A 16,296-nucleotide genomic window follows, 5' to 3' on the forward strand; every position below is an offset into this window, starting at 1 on the left:
CATTCATGATGTGCCAGGAAGTTTTGGGTACCCAGGCTATCAGGGATGGAGGAGCCTTCCTCTCCTGGGCTCTAGGCCCTCCTGCTTCCATGTGGGGCTTAGATAGCATGGAGAGGCATCTCCATACAACCTACTACTGTCTCCTGACTCTGACCACTCATTTCAGACTCTAAGAAAAGCAGGGCTGATTACGGTTGGAAAAGTCCCACAGGATTCTCTGAGGAGCTGACATGAGAACTAATGATTGAGCTTAGAATAGAAATCAGCAGCCTAATGTTCACCAGAATAGTACTAGTCAAACTTAGTGGAACATGAAATCAGTGTAGTAATTGCTAATTAGGATTAAAATAAAATAGGATAAAAAGATAAATAAGGGGGCTGGGAAAATGGCTTAGTGGTAGAGCGCTTGCCTTATATGCATGAGCCCCTGGGTTCGATTCCTCAGCACCACATAAGCAAAAAAAAAAAAAGCCGGAAGTGGCGCTGTGGCTCAAGTGGTAGAGCGCTAGCCTTGAGCTGAAGAGCTGAGGGACAGCGCCCAGGCCCAGAGTTCAGGCCCCATGACCGGACCCAAAAAAATAAAAAATAAAAATAAATAAATAAATAAGATAAAATAACATTGTAGTAAACATTTACTACTTTGTTAAGCTTTCCTTTCACTTTCTCACAGCTTCTGAAGTATGTATATGTATATGTTTATATACATACACACATGTATATGTACATAGTCTAGAAATCAACTTTAATATTTTGAATGTTAACAAAGAGATTCAAAGACTATTTGTTAATCATGAGCCTTTCACTTTTATTTCTGAGATCCTTTTGTAAGATGCACCAAACTTACTAACTTGGGCTGTATCCTTGAAAGTAGGAGTTGGTACTGAGTACTGCTAAGGGAGGAATCTGCACTCACACAGTCCTGACTGAGCTCAATCCCCAGCAGAGTAATTCCATATAAAGGAATTCCTGGTGTCTTCTGTATTGTCTGGGAAGAAGTGGTGGTGTCTCTGATGTTGAGGACTATGTGATTAGCTATGCCTTCTCGCCAAGTGACGAGGGATCCTGGAATTTGTCTCTGAAGGTAGTAAGCTACACAGTACATGTTTCTACAAACCAAATGGTTTTTTTTTCCATTTACCACTGAATTTGTGATTGTAAAATATTAGAAGTAGGGTCACATGACTTCCATGTGTTGGAAGGCACTTTTGTTTTTATATACCATTCCTCCTGAAAACAATACCCAAAATTATATTTTATGATATTGTTGATGTACTTAATATTATCTATTCAAACCTTCAATTTTTTCCTTCTTTCTTTTTTGAGGAGGGGGGGATCCGGTCGTGGAGCCTGAACTCTGGGCCTGGGCACTGTCCCTCAGCTCTTCAGCGCAAGGCTAGCGCTCTACCACTTGAGCCACAGCACCACTTCTGGCTTTTTTATTTTTTCTGCTTACGTGGTGCTGAGGAATCGAACGCAGGGCCTCATGCATGCAAGGCAAGCGCTCTACCACTGAGCCACCTTCCCAGCCCACTTTTTTCCTTCTTATAATAAAAAGTAATTATAATTTTTTCATGGTCCTTCTCAAAAGTCTTATCAGCACTCAGCACTGTCTTCATAGTGTATAGTGAGTCAGTCAACACTGATTAGAGTTTTTTTTCTTTATCATTTGTAAGGTGCACTTTTGTATTCTAATGTACATGTTTTTATAATAATGGGAATCAAGCCTGTATCCATAAGAGCATCTCCGGTAGACTCAGTCAACAGCTGCATATTGAATAAGAAAGCATGTCATCTGTCCTGATTGCTATCAGCAACTATCTTAAAAATGGTATTAAAGATTTTTAAAACTTGGTAAAACAAAAATGAATGCTCTTATTTAAGCCAACAACATGTACCAGAACTTCTGCCACTCTTCATGATTTATCAGATGTACAAGTGCCATATTTAGCATTTACTTGTTTCATAGTTTCAAACGATATAAAGTGATCACTAAGTATCAGTTGTTGTTGTTGTTGTTGTTGTCAGTCGTGGGGAATTGAACTCTGAGCTTGGGTATTGTCCCTGTACTCTTCAGCTCAAGGCAAGCACTTTACCGCTTGAGCCACAGCTTCACTTCTGGTTTTATGGTGGTTTATTGGAGATAAGAGTCTCATGGACTTTCCTGCCCAGGCTGGCTTTGAACCGTGATCCTCAGATCTCAGCCTCCTGAATAGCTAGGATTACAGGTGTGAGCCACCAGCGCCTGCTGGTTTTTCTATTTTTAATCCCTTTCTTTTTCTGTAATCATACAAAAAGTAGTTTATCTTTTCAGTATCCAATGCTCTTAAGGTTTAAGGATAGAAAGCCAGCTATTGCTTTTCATTCATTTGAGTTCTCATAATTTGACTGTGTTACAAAAATGATAATGTTCATTTAAAGAGATTCAAACAATGAAAAAGTGGGCACAGCAAAATATTACAAATTCTTTCACTCAGAAATAAGTCTCATTAACCTTAAGCATGTTTGCAGATAAGAAGATGGATGGGTCAGTGTATGCACTGATAAATAAACACTAGATAGATGGACAGACAGACAAACAGGCAGAAGTGCTTTAATGAAGTGGGAAGTGGGATCAGGGGATGTAGTCATGGCCAAGTATTTAAAGTGATGAACTAGAGAATCGGATTACACGATACATTCTAATTCTCAAATTTTAAATCATCACATATAAAAAGAAACTAATTAAAGAATTTCTGAACTAAAGATAAACATCTTTTCACAATAAGAAATGTTTGTCTAGCCCAGTTTTGCTTATACTGTTGACTTGTCAATCGCTTGTTACAATAGCTTGTGGGGCAGCACTGTAGCACCTGTGCTGGGTACTTTCTCTCAGAACAATGTGAGATGTCTTTCCATTCTGCCACAAATGGTCAGGACTCATTGCTCACATATCTGACCTTTGCAGCCCCCAAGTTACATCCCCGTTCTACTGAGGTCAAAAAAGAAAAAAAGAAACACAGTAAAAACAAGCAAGCAAACAAAGACCTTAATTTGTTCCTCTCCAGATTTGAAAATACTGGCGTGAAAAAATTGGAGTGAGCTTTTGTTAAGGAATTGATAGTTTTGGGAAGGTAGGGATTGGAAGGTGAGTCTGCCATCTTTTCTGCTTTTTTTGTTTTTATTTTTTGTTCACTCATTTCCTTAAGTATTGGGGGAGGGGAGATGGAGGCTATGGAGTCGTTTCATTGTGCCACATTTACTCAGAAGTCATCTTAAGGTACTTCTTTTCTCTTTCAAATTAAGTGTATATGTGGGAGGGATGAAGATCTCATTGTGAATAATTTTATAATAGTGGTGGTTGCCTTCCTTTAATTTACACAACATTTTACTAAGTGGAGTTTGTGTCTTAAATCCATTTTTAACTTTCTATTCCCTCCTAGATTATATAATTTCTTAGAGTTTCAAGTTTTAAGTAAGCTAGAATATGAGCACTTGGTACACTGGAGCTGATCATTGCTAAATGAGCAGACTATAATTGAATGACATTCTTGTCATTGATGTCTTTATGTAACAAATATCTGATGAATGAATGTGATATAGAGGCACTATTTTAGCCACACTGGAATGTATCCCTGAGCAAGGTGGACCAAAAACTCCCTTAGAAGTGAGGAGTTTATGTTCTGCATTGGATGTAAGCAGGAGTGAGTTTGTGGGGCTGCTGTCTACTGCAGCAGCAAAGATGGAACAGCTGTAACAAGTGTCTACAGATCAAGGCTGATGTGTTTAAAGAAATTGCTGGAACGGTGTCATGTCCCTGCAGGAGTACGAGAAAAATGACTCCCCAGCAAGCTGTCACATGGACCTCTAAAGTGTTTTAGACTGTTTTGAAAAGAAAATTATTGTACCAAGAACTCATTTCACTGTTTTGTTTTTTTCAGAAAGCTAAGTTTCTACGTATGGTCTTTACAAAGCAGAAATAGATAAGCAAAAAGGGAGGGAAGGAGGGAAAAAACGGAGGAAAGAAGGCAGGCAGGCAGGCAGGCAGGCAGGAAGGAAGGAAAGAAGGAAAGAAGGAAGGAAGGAAGGAAGGAAATAAGGAAAGAAAACTATTACTAAACTCCCCAAAAGCTTGATTCTGTCTTAGGAAACATGAAGAAAAATGATGCACTAATCATTCATTATTGACTTACTGAGAAGTCAAAAAGCGTAAGAGCAGTAGAAGATAATAAAAGTGCTTGGAAATGATAGCATAACATATTACACCTAAATGAAACCCTAGATGCTTTAATCTTTCACCAATGAGGAAGCAGTCTGAGAAAACTGAATGGCGTATCCCAAGCTCCAGGGCTAGCTAGTGACAGGCTTAAGTGTAGCTAATGCCCAAGTCTGCTAGTCAGTAGCCCAGAGGGTGCCTTCCTTCCTGCTTGTTAATTTCATTAAGGATTCAATTATTGCTATCAATTTTGCTGTTTAACTTTCCAGACTTGCCAGTCAAATCAAATCTTTTATTATAGTAAGTAGGATTTATTTATATTTTGCAACATGGCTTTGTTCTGTGGAGTAGTCTGCCACTTCATCATCCTGGAAATCAATTTCAGAAAGACCAGGTGACTTCTCCACTCTTGGAGCAAAACAGATTGTTCTGTAGGAGCAAAACAGATTGTTCTGTAGGATTACCTAGCAGAACCAAGACTGCCAATGGTTTTCTTTTCTGTTCTGTCGAACAATCGCAAATCACCAGCATTTCACTGGCTTGACTTTTTTTCTTTTACTTTTTAATTTTATTGTCATTATAAAGGTGATATTCAGAGGAGTTACAGTTAACATAAATCAGGTAATGAGTACATTTTTTTTTGTCTGTCGTGGGGCTTGAACTGTGGACCTGGGCACTGTCCCTGCGCTCTTCAGATCAAGGTGAGTGCTCTACCACTTGAGCCACAATGCCACTTCCAGTTTTCTAGTGGTTTATTGGAGATAAGAGTGTCACAGACTTTCCAGTCCGGGTTGGCTTTGAACCGCAGTCCTCAGATCTCAGCCTCCTGAGTAGCTAGGATTACAGGCGTGAGCCACTGGCACCTGGCTACATTTTTTTTTTTTCAACAATGTCACCTCGTTCCTTACTCTTTCCCAGTTTTCCCCTTCTTTTCAAAGTTCTTTTCTTTCCTCTCTAGATAGCCAATCCCTTGGCCGAGGGGATGTTTTTTCTCTAGGGAAAGGGTTGACACTTGAATCCTAAAAGGTGGCCAGAGGTTAGCTAACCCAGCAGAGCCCATCCCTGTGCTTGCCGCCCAACACAGATAAGCTCCCTGTCTTGCCTTGGAGGAGATTGCTGAGTTGTAGTTCTTGCCCTTCATCCAATCTTTCCTTCCCTTTCCCTCCCTCTTCTCCTTTCTTTTTTTCCTGCCTTCTTGTCTCTTTTTTCCCCATTCTTTATGCTTACCTTACGAACTATTGTATTTCATTACTTTTTCTATGAAAAGCTTTTCTCCTTTTCATTCATTTGCTTTCATTTCCATTTCCATTCTCCTCTTATGACATAGCTATTTGTTTGAATACATATTCTTTTATTTGTTTGTGCTTTTTTATTTTTTGCTAGTAGCCAGGTTTGAACTCAGGGCCTCATGCTTGCTGGATTTGAGTACAGCTGGCACCCTTATTATTGAAACCATTCCTCTAGCTTGGGTTTTTATTAGTTTTTTAAAAATCGGATGGACTTTTCTGCTAAAGCTGGCCTCAAACTGTGACCCTCTGGATCTTAGCCTCCTCAGTAGCTAGAACTACCAGGGTTGAGCCATTGGTATGTGTCTTTTTGAGTGACATTTGGATATTATTTTTAATTGGTATTTTTATGGATTTCATTCTTTGTCTTACATTGTTGTTCTGTATCCTGTGGAAGCCATCCTTTCTAACTCTGCCAGTATTCCAAAGTGCTTTCATATTCGTTTCTGTTACTCCTAGTGATGAGCATTTAGATTGCTGCTACCTCCTTACTTCCAATGTTACCTCATATAAAGTCATATACGTGACCCATCATGAATAGGTTACATTATATGTGTGTATGTATGTATATGTGTATGTATGTATGTATGTGTGTGTATACGCATACACATAATTATGGTTTGAATATGACATGTTCCCCACTGGCTCATATATTGAGGACTTAGTTACCAGCTGATCATTAGGATTCTGACCTTTTATGGACTCATAAAAGGATGACATTATGGAGAAGTAGTGAAATGTAGGAGACGGGGTTTAGTTGAAAAAAGTAGGGTGACTGGAGACGTGTCCTTAGGAGTCCTGGATTCCTTCTGTCTGCTTCCTGGCTGCCATGAGTTCCATCATGCCTTCCCTACCACAATGGAATGACAGCTCAGAAACTGTGAGCAAAGTAAATCTTCACGTAAATTATTTGACTCACATATTTGGTCATAGCCATGATAGACTGACTAACATACACATAAACATTGTAAAATAAATACTTTATATATACTTGATAGCACTATAAGCAGTATTATAAGTATATATTAAAATATTATAAATGTAATATCTATAAAATGTTTATATTATATAAGAATATGGGGCTGGGAAGGTGGCTCAGTGGTAGAGCACTTACCTTGCATGCATAAGGCCCTGGGTTCGATTCCTCAGCACCACATAAGCAAAAAAAGAAAAAAGCTGGAAGTGGTGCTGTGTCTCAAGTGGTAGAGCGCTAGCCTTAAGCTGAAGAGCTGAAGGACAGCACCCAGGCCCAGAGTTCAGGCCCCACGACTGGACCCCCACCCAAAAAAAAGAATATGTATCATGTGATATCTATATGATACTTATGTAGAGATTGCATTATTATATATAATAATTGTATTGCTATGTGTAATATTATATAGTATAATATATAATATTGGTATTTATATGTAATTATATTAATATATAATTATAGTACTATAACATCTAATATGTATACTTATCATATATACTAATCATCAATATACTATATAAAATATATTTGGGTTATAAGGTGTATGTACATATGCAGGCACAAATAATGAAGCTAGCACACAAACTTTATTCATGTCCCCTATGTGTCTTTTCAGAATTTTTCTTGGACATTTGTAACTAGGAACAAGATTATATAGTACTTTAATTTTTTCCAGCTTGCCATCTAGAATGACTGCCTAGTCTTTATTCCCACCACCTGTCTGACACTGCCAGAATGATATTGTCCACATATTTGTGCACATAAAATGACTTGTTTGCACTTTAGTTTCTGAAATTTTGACGTTTCAGCATCCCTTCATATGCTTGCTTTTATGATTCCTCTCATTTGAGCCACCTATTTGTACCTTTATCTTTTTTCCTATGAAAGTTCTGATCTTCCTCTTCATTTCCAGGAGGACCTTAGACTAATAGTATGCTCTTGTTAGTTTTAAACAATAGTGAGTTTCTTTCTCATTTTGCTCTATCAGCATGAATAATAGTCTCCTTTGTTGCACAGAAATCTTTCATTTTGATGTTAAAAATTTATCTTTGGAGAGATTAACTTTAAAAATCACTTCCTGCCACAGGTTATAAAATACTCCCACATTAATTTCTACTAACTTTATATTTTAGTTTGGGACTTTATCTTCAAGGAATCTGTCACTGTTTATAGTATGATGTCTAAATCCTATTTTCTTTTTCTATATATAATTAGCAAGTTTTTCCTAGTTTGGAGAAACTCCTAGTCTTTTCCATTATGAAATTGTAATTGTCCTTAAAAGAATGATAACTTTATGTTAAAACAGTGTCATCTCATTTAGCACATGAATGACTCTTCTTTTATTCAGCACTTGTTTCGTCTTTTAAATTTCAATTTGATTTCCCACATTGAGGTCTTATATAACCTTTCCTAATTGAATTTCACATCCTTTATATTTCTCAGTGCTTAGTTTATTTTATTGTATTTTATATTTAATTATTACTGTAATGTTGAAACATGGGTTTATTGTTTTGTTTACATCTGAACTTTTGTATCAGGCAATTTTGCTTAGTCCTCTTATTCAACTGGTTATATGTTACTCATGGTCTTTTTCTACATATTGGATCATATATCTGAAAATAGTGATAGTTTTATATCTTCCCTGCAGATGCTCATACCTAATTGTCTTCTCTCTTTTTTGAACCGGTCAGGATTTCTAATCTTTCTTTCCATGACAATAATGACAGATATCATCTTCACTTTATTCCCCTAAACAGAAATGCTTTGCTATGTGCTCCATTAAAGTAAATGTTTATTGAAGGTTTTCACTGATTTAACCATCTTAAGAAAGTTCCCCATATTCAGAGTTCTTAAAGAAATATTTTTTAAGTCATCAGTAGATGTCAATCTCCATTAAATGCTTTTTTTTTTTACATCTATGAAGAGAATGGATTTCTTCCTTAGTCTATTGCTATATCAAATCAATGGTTAGAGTTTCTGTGGAAAAATATTGCCGACATGGAATAATTTTACTTTTGTATGACATATTTTTTCTAATAAAAAATAAACATATTTGCCTAATAAAGAAATGTTTACTATTCTTATCCATAAAAAAACAAAACTATGCTAGCGTCCATCCCACTCCAATCAGAATGCTGGTGCAGATGCGGGAGGAAAAGGAATCCTTTTACACAGTTGGTGGAAATTGTAAAGTAGTGCAGCCACTATGGAAATGAGTATGTGGCTCCTCAAAAACGAAGACTAGAACTATGACCTACCCTGCTAGGACTGGCCTTGCTCTCCACTCTTACTATGGCCTGTGGCCTCTGCAGATTAGTTTCTCTCAGCAGGGCTCTGAGCTTTGCTTCTTTAGCAGCCATACATTTTCTTGGTAATGTTTCATGTTGAAGAAGCCAGGAGAGAAGAGGGGAAGGGGTCCTTCCCGTGGAGAATCTAGTTTTGTTCAGGATCCCTGCAGGCCCAGAGGCCTGGGCCCAAATGAATCAATGCCTGCCGCAATTCTGAAATCCCCTAGAACTCCTGGCTGGACCTTTAGTAAAACAGTGGAAGCAAAAGAAGCCTATGACAAAGCAGTAAACTCAATGTAGCTTTTATGTATTTTCCTCAGTGTATCATTTGCATATTAAAGAGAGGAAATAGTCTAAATTACTATCACCAGAGGTCTCTGGTAGAGAGTTTATCTTTTATCTTCTCTTCAAATTTTCTGCAGTAAACATTTTCATAGATGCTAGGTGACATTTCTTTTTTATATGTGTGTCGGGGTCTTGGGGCTTGAACTCAGGGCCTGGACACTGTCGTTGAGATTGTTTTGCTCATGCTAGCACTCTGCCACTTGAGTGCTCTACTGCTTGAGCCACAGCTCCACTACTGGCTTTTAATGGGAGATAAAAGTCCCATGGGATGCTGAGTTTGAATCTCAGCCTCCTGAGTAGTTAGGATTACAGGCATGCACCACCGGCATCTGGCTCTATGTGTCATTTCTGAAGCCATAAAGCATGATGGTGTACTGAGCAGCTTCCAGCGTGGCTGGTACCTTCCACATGGAGGTGTCATCCCTCCCCACCCTGCTCATAACTGCCCTGTCTGAGGTGTTAGCTTGCTTGACTCACCTGTGAATCTTTCTCCTCCTCAGGTGACCGGATGGCTGGGATTCCTGCACACCTCCTCAACAGCTCCCCTTCAGACCGTCAGATTAACCAGCTTGCCCAGAGGCTAGGTCCAGAGTGGGAGCCAGTAGTGCTGTCCCTGGGACTGACTCAAACCGACATCTACCGCTGTAAGGCCAACAACCCCCACAACGTGCAGTCGCAGGTAGTTGAGGCCTTTGTCCGCTGGAGGCAGCGCTTTGGGAGACAGGCTACCTTCCTGAGCTTGCACAAGGGTCTTGAAGCCATGGAAGTGGACCCCTCTGTGCTCCAGCACATGCTGGAGTGATGTCACCCAGCACCTACTGGGGAGTGGGCCCCCAAGTCACACAAGCTCAGTCCCAGTGTTCACTTGGAGCAGGTGGTTTCTTGTCTGATTAATGCTTTCAATAACCAAATAAGATTATTATGATAATAGATGGAAAGAGAAAACAGGGTTTCTGTTGATATTACTTAACAGGGCAGGTTACTCAGTACAGCACATTGGTGCTGCCATCCATTGTTTTTAATTACTTAATGATTTCATCATTGTGTACACTGGTGGCATCACACCTTTAATCCTAGCTACTCAGGAGGTTAAGATCTGAGGATCATGATTCAAAGCCAGCCTGGGCAGAAAAGTTTGTGAGACTCTTATCTCTAATAAACTACTAAGAAAAAAGCTAGAAGTGGCACCATGGCCCAAGTGGTAGAATGCTAGCCTTGAGCAAAAGAAGCTCAAGGATAACACCTAGACCCTGAGTTCAAGCTCAAGAACCAATAACAACAACACCAAAAATCTGCATTGTTGTAATTGTGCAGTTTAAAACTGTGTGATTGTCTTTTAATAGATCGTAAATCATAGTGGGTCCCCCAGAAAAATACCTTGTGATGAAAAGGTAATTAATGAAAATAAATTAAACAAATAACCAAACAGAAACACAACAACTACATGTTACCACAGTGCATGCAAGTGTACTGTCTACAAAGATATCTGCTTTTACGTCACCTGGAAACAGAACTGTGGACTTTGTTATTCATAATGATGATGATAATAAAATGTGAATTATTATATAATATGCCCCTTTCATGAGAAAGCAGTGTGTGTTTTTTTCTCACTTTTGTATTGCATAGATGGCAGGCATAAAATTTCAGTAGGCATTTAGTTAGAACAGAAGAGACATTAAGAGTAAAATTGTTACTCCCCCCCACCCCCATACACACCATCAAGGTAAGTGATTCAGACAGGATGTCTGTATTAAGCATGGATAAGAAGCTTCTTGCAAAGGACCAACCTGCGTCCCCAGGCCCTTCCTTTTTTGAACAGTTTAAGATAATCCTGTGCTGTTAATTTCAAGCATGAACTTGGGAGACAAAGGGAGTATCATCTTTCCCTTGATGCTTGAATGACTAAAAATAGTCTGCTGGCAGGTGTGCAGACATTTTATTCCTAGCATGCTCTCCCATGTTCAAAGCCTGATGTGGATGTGATCTTGTTTAAACTTCTCAACAACCTGTGAACACGTGGGCAAGAGCAGTGGCCTCCTGTGGAGATGGATTGTTCTGTCTGGGGTGAACGAGCTAGAATTTGTCTTTCACACAGGTCGTGGCTGTCAGCTGCCATTCCTGGCTGTGCTCCCCCCCATACACACACTCCTGCTCATCCAAGGAGCTCTAGTCCTCCTCCCACACAGCTGTATCACCTTGGGAAAGTTGCCTTCATTAAGCCTGTTTCCTCATTGGTGGAATGAGCAAATGATTCTACCTACTGCCAAGATCTTTCTTATCATTTTAGCAATGATGTCAGTAGTTAACTCTTGGGAAATGATAAGTATTAACTTGCTGCCATGGCTATACACATAGTGCATAAAGAAGGGAACCAGGGCCCAAAGGTGAAAGTGCGGGGGGAGGAACCATGGTTGGCACACTGACTGCTAAGGTTTAAAATGCAGTGTGATTTTATTAACTCGTCAAAGGATACAGTCAAGAGAGGGGTAGCGAACAGTCTCAGTTGATGATCCACCCTGGGAAAAGTGTGTTTTCTTGTTAGTTTGTATGATAGTTTGTGACACTATCTCCTGGTGTAACCCAGGCTGCCCAGGAATTCACAGCCCTGCCTCAGCCTCCCCAGTGCTGGTGGTGTCCTTCTTAACTGGAGAATCCATTTCTTATTCCTAACATAACTCAGGATTTTATTTTTCAAAAGTGTAGAACAGAGATCCAAAGAGTAGAGGAGAACCTGAAGCAGGTATTTATATGGATGACAGTGTTGCACTGATAACCAGTTTAGACATCTGGTACCTGTACCCTCTCTACTAACATCAAGCATTCCACAGTGCATTCGCTTATATAGCCTTGTCAGTAATCCATTATCTAGTACAATTTGTGGTTTTAGTCACACCACTATCTAGTGATAGACTAGACTTCTGTGGCATCTTCAATACTTTGCTCATTGTTTTGAACCTTGGACTTGTTACTTTGCTATTCCCCTTGGTTCAGCTTTTGTTCTCACCTTGGATGAGTGGGTGTAGCTGGGCTCTCCTATGTCTGGCTATGGCATTTAGAAAGTGAGTCTGATGATTAGCTGGGTTGGCTTCCTGCCATTTGTAAAGATTCTGTCATGCACAAAAATACTTCTGTTTTCTGTCAGTAGTGAGGGACAGTTAGTGGAGGATGAAGCTATGGAGGGCTGAAAGGGCCGAGGGGCCATTCGAGCTCTGATTTGCTGCCCGTAATGGGCAGAATGTGTTCACTACTGGGCCTACTCACGTCCTGTGGAAGTTCTACTGACTGGAATAGCAGGATAGCCTTGCTAATAGTATAACACTGTCTGGTGTTTACCTCTAATATGAGGAGTGATGCTTTGTGGCTCCTGCCTGCCTCCTAGAATATCAGGGAGGACACAGGCCTGCAAGGAGCCCATGTGCTTGTGCATAGAAAAAGACTATCTAATTCCAGAGACTGCCTACCTCCAAGAGTAACTGGGATGCATGTAGTGGGGTGGCAACGACAGAATGAATCTTGTTCCCCGTGTGTGTGTGTGTGTGTGTGTGTGTGTGTGTGTGTGTGCGCGTGCGCGTGCGCGCATGCGTGTGTGCGTGCATGTGCATGTGTGTTTACATGCACGTGCATGCACATAAATATGCCTCCTAACATTTTAAAATCTATAACTTCTATTAGTCTTTCAACATGATAAAATGCACCTTTATTATGTCATGTAAATAAAAAATGAACAATAGCAAGGAAAGTAAGAATTTCTCCTACTCTTGTCTTCCAAAGAAAACCACCCACCATTAGACCCAACTTTAACTTCCAGTTCATTTCTTATAGCATATAAGAAATTCTTTATGGAATATAGATTATGTGGTATATGCTGTTTTACAATTAGCTTCTCTTTATGGAATATAGATTATGTGGTATATGCTGTTTGCAATTAGCTTCTTTGACTTACGATACCGCTATCTTTCTCATGCCATTAATCCACTATCCTTTGTGTTTGAAATTCAGTTGCAAGTCCTAAAGTTTTTGGCAGCACCTTTGAAGGGATTAAAAGATATTTAGTTACTAAATACAACAGTGGCCTAAAAACCACCCACCATTATCCCACTCTTTGCTTGTTTACCTTGTTAGAACCATGTTGCTTTGGTTGAGCACTTAGTCCTCCTCACTGTATTCTCTTACAACTTCAAAAAGCAAAGCATAGCACATTCTGGATTGTCTTTGAGCCTTTCTCTCTCTCATACCAAGGTCTCCTATACTGTACCTTGGGCTCCAGTTCCAGTTCTATAAGAGAATGTGTTTGGGTATAGAGACAGTAAGACTGTATCTTCGGATCAAAATTTGTTGGCACACTTCTAAAGGTCTGGTAGATCTGTGTGCTGCTATAATTCTATCCTTTCATTTTTATTGGCAGCATATCTTTCCGGTCTATGAATATGCCACTACTTCTTAACTACTTCTTTGTTGGAGGCCTGTTTGGGTTATCTTCTCAGTATTATAAACAGTGATGCAGGATAAGTCTTCATGGTGAATCTCTACATATATCAGAGATTATAATGAGCTAAAACCCTGTTTACTTTAACTCTAAACATTTACATTTTGTTATCAATTATTTCATATCTCATAGAACAAACCACCTCCACATGCATTAGCTTAAAATAACAAATGTACTGTCTTCAAACTTTTGGCTCACATTTTGTGAACAACTGGCTGGCTGTTCTTATTGGGGTTAACTCAGTGCTGAACTCACTGAGGCAGTATGGTTAGCTGGGGGGCCAACTGAGGCTGGATGACCCAGGATGGGTCTCTCTGTTGTGTCTGGCAAAGGACAGGAGATTGCTGGGAGCAACCTCTGCTGTCCAGGTCACATGTGGCCTACTGTGATAGTTACTGTTCGATCACACAAACATGTATACACACACATACACACACACACTCACACACACACACACACTTGATGCAGTCAGAAGAGTTTACTGGAATGCCCCAGAAGTAGACATTTTTGATAGAGCCTCCCCTTATTCAAGGAACAATGTCTGATTGAGCCAATGTCTCTGCTAATTAGAGAGGTGGAAAGATGACTAAAATACAGTGTTTGCCTCTCTAGGACTCACTGTGTGTCCAGTGCACAAGTGTTCATCTCCAAGCACAGTATGAGGGAACTGAATCCATGCCTGAAAATGTGCCTGTGGGAAGAGAGGAAAGAAGTAGTTCCTCTGCCTTGCTTTTAGGACGTGTTACTCCATCTCTCGCTAGTTTCCTCCCATGTAAAATTGTGCTCACCTATAGTTACCATGAGATAAAGGTACAGTGCCTATGTGCATCTGATCATAGAGAATAATATTTATTGCAATGAACTCCAGGAAATGGAAATAAGAGGTTTTTTGTCTTTGTTTTTGTTTTCTCTCTGTATTGTTCATTTATTTGTCTTTGAGCAGGTAATGGAGGTACAAAGGGTAAACAAATGCAGTAGTGGTACTCACTAGACACTGTGTTGAAAATGAACTATGCATGGGCTGGGAAGATGGCTCAGTGGTAGAGCACTAACCTTGAGCTGAAGAGCTGAGGGACAGCGCCCAGGCCCAGAGTTCAGGCCCCATGACTGACAAAAGAAGAAGAAGAAGAAGAAGAAGAAAATGAACTATGCAACTTGTGGGGTAGGAGTAGAAGGACAAAATTGGGAGAGCAAAGGAAGGGGTGACATTGCCTAAAAAGACATGTACTCATTACCTGACTTACGTAACTGTAACCCCTCTGTGCATCACCTTTATAATAACAATAAAAAATATTTTTTAAAGTTCATCAAAAATAAATAAGTTCTTTTTTCAAAAAAAATAAAGGCATAGGAACTGGTGGCACACTTCGGAGCATACTTAGAACTGGGGTGGGAGTCTGACCTAACACTTGGCTCTCATTAAATGAATCCCTACAGTCATGGCACAAATTCGAGCTATTACAAAACACTGCACAAGTTACTGGTGATCCAAAGATAAATAAGACACAGTCCCAGCCCAGCAGGGCCCCAGCCTCTGAGACAGCTGTAACAGCCAGCAACTAGGACACTGTTTGGCGAGCATGGAGAGGGAGCAATTAAGTTGGCCGCAGAGGAAGGTGACACTTCAACTGAGCTTTTGTTAAGTTCTGCCCAAGTTCATGTGTTGGCTGCCTTAGAGAACAGTAGTGGACACCAGATTTTGGCTTAATTTATTCTACATCTGTAGTTGGCACATGCCATTCCTTGCCGTAAGTCTGTAGAATGAATATCCCTCTAAAGTGGCATCTCAGAGTGATTTAGAAACAAAACACAGTGGCTGATATTGTATCATCTAAACCTCAAGTCAGCAATAACACTGTGAAGCCATAGCAGCATCAGGATCCTGCTTCTAGGTTTTAGGTATTAGGTAACTTTGGAGGAAGAGGGATTTCTTTGTACCATCCCTAGCTCTTATTTTTCAAAGACTTCCACAAATTCAAATTAGATGTTGCTGTCATACCAGGAATGTTTTCAATATAATTATGTCCTGTTTGCTTCTCAGAACTATAAACAGAGCTGGAAAATCCAAGGATGTCTATCTTGTTGGCATTTTCTGCTCTTATAGGAAAATTAAAGTTTCTCAAAGACACAGTTGAGTGAGCCAATTAAATTTTGCCTTTGCTTTGTTCAACTTGTGCAAAACATATGGCAGTAATTCTGATAGCTATTGTTAATTCAGAGCATAGGCTATGAAATCCAGGTTTGAATACTTAAAACAAAACAGACCCAACATCTTGGTAATACTTACATATTTCCATTGCTTTTTTTATATAGTTTACCTCTTGCCAGAGCTGTTTTGGGTGTCTGTTGATATTCTTGATGAGAATATTTATGGAAAACATAAATGGATTGGGTTTCATCAAATAATTACTATCCTTTGTCTTGGTAATGCATAACTGCCAAGCTTCTGAGAGACAGGTGGTTTTGTGAAGACTTTGCCAATACCAAGATCTTTAGGATGACTTATCAGCTCACTGCTGACCCTAGAGCTAGGCTGAATGCCTACAAACAAAGTAAGTAATTGCAATCATAGTTGGAATGAATATAACTTGGCCAAAAAAGGGTGGAGGTGGTCCTGTCTGGGGATATTTCTTTGAAAGCCCAGAATATCTAAAGTACATGGTGGTTCTTTTCCATTAGGAGGGCATGAATTCCTTCCTTTAAGTATGTTGAAAAGCTGTGGAAAT

General features: G+C 39.6%; 1 protein-coding gene across 10 annotated transcripts in view; it reads left to right on the forward strand.

Moving 5' to 3' along the window:
- The window catches only part of LOC138805266 (death domain-containing protein CRADD), a 189,675-nt gene extending 178,946 nt beyond the window's left edge, over window positions 1-10,729 (forward strand). For 6 of the 10 annotated variants that reach the window (XM_069990057.1, XM_069990031.1, XM_069990012.1 and 3 more), the window contains one exon: window positions 9,585-10,729. In XM_069990057.1, coding sequence (XP_069846158.1) covers window positions 9,585-9,886 — 302 coding nt within the window. In that variant the 3' untranslated portion in view covers window positions 9,887-10,729. The remainder of the gene's footprint in view (window positions 1-9,584) is intronic. The other 4 variants (XM_069989988.1, XM_069989998.1, XM_069990006.1 and 1 more) reach the window with 2 other exon arrangements.
- Window positions 10,730-16,296: the final 5,567 nt, after the last annotated feature.

Source organism: Dipodomys merriami, unplaced genomic scaffold (genome assembly GCF_024711535.1).
Source record: "Dipodomys merriami isolate MVZ:Mamm:240054 unplaced genomic scaffold, mDipMer1.0.p SCAF_10, whole genome shotgun sequence".
In the NCBI taxonomy this organism is placed as follows: domain Eukaryota; kingdom Metazoa; phylum Chordata; class Mammalia; order Rodentia; family Heteromyidae; genus Dipodomys; species Dipodomys merriami.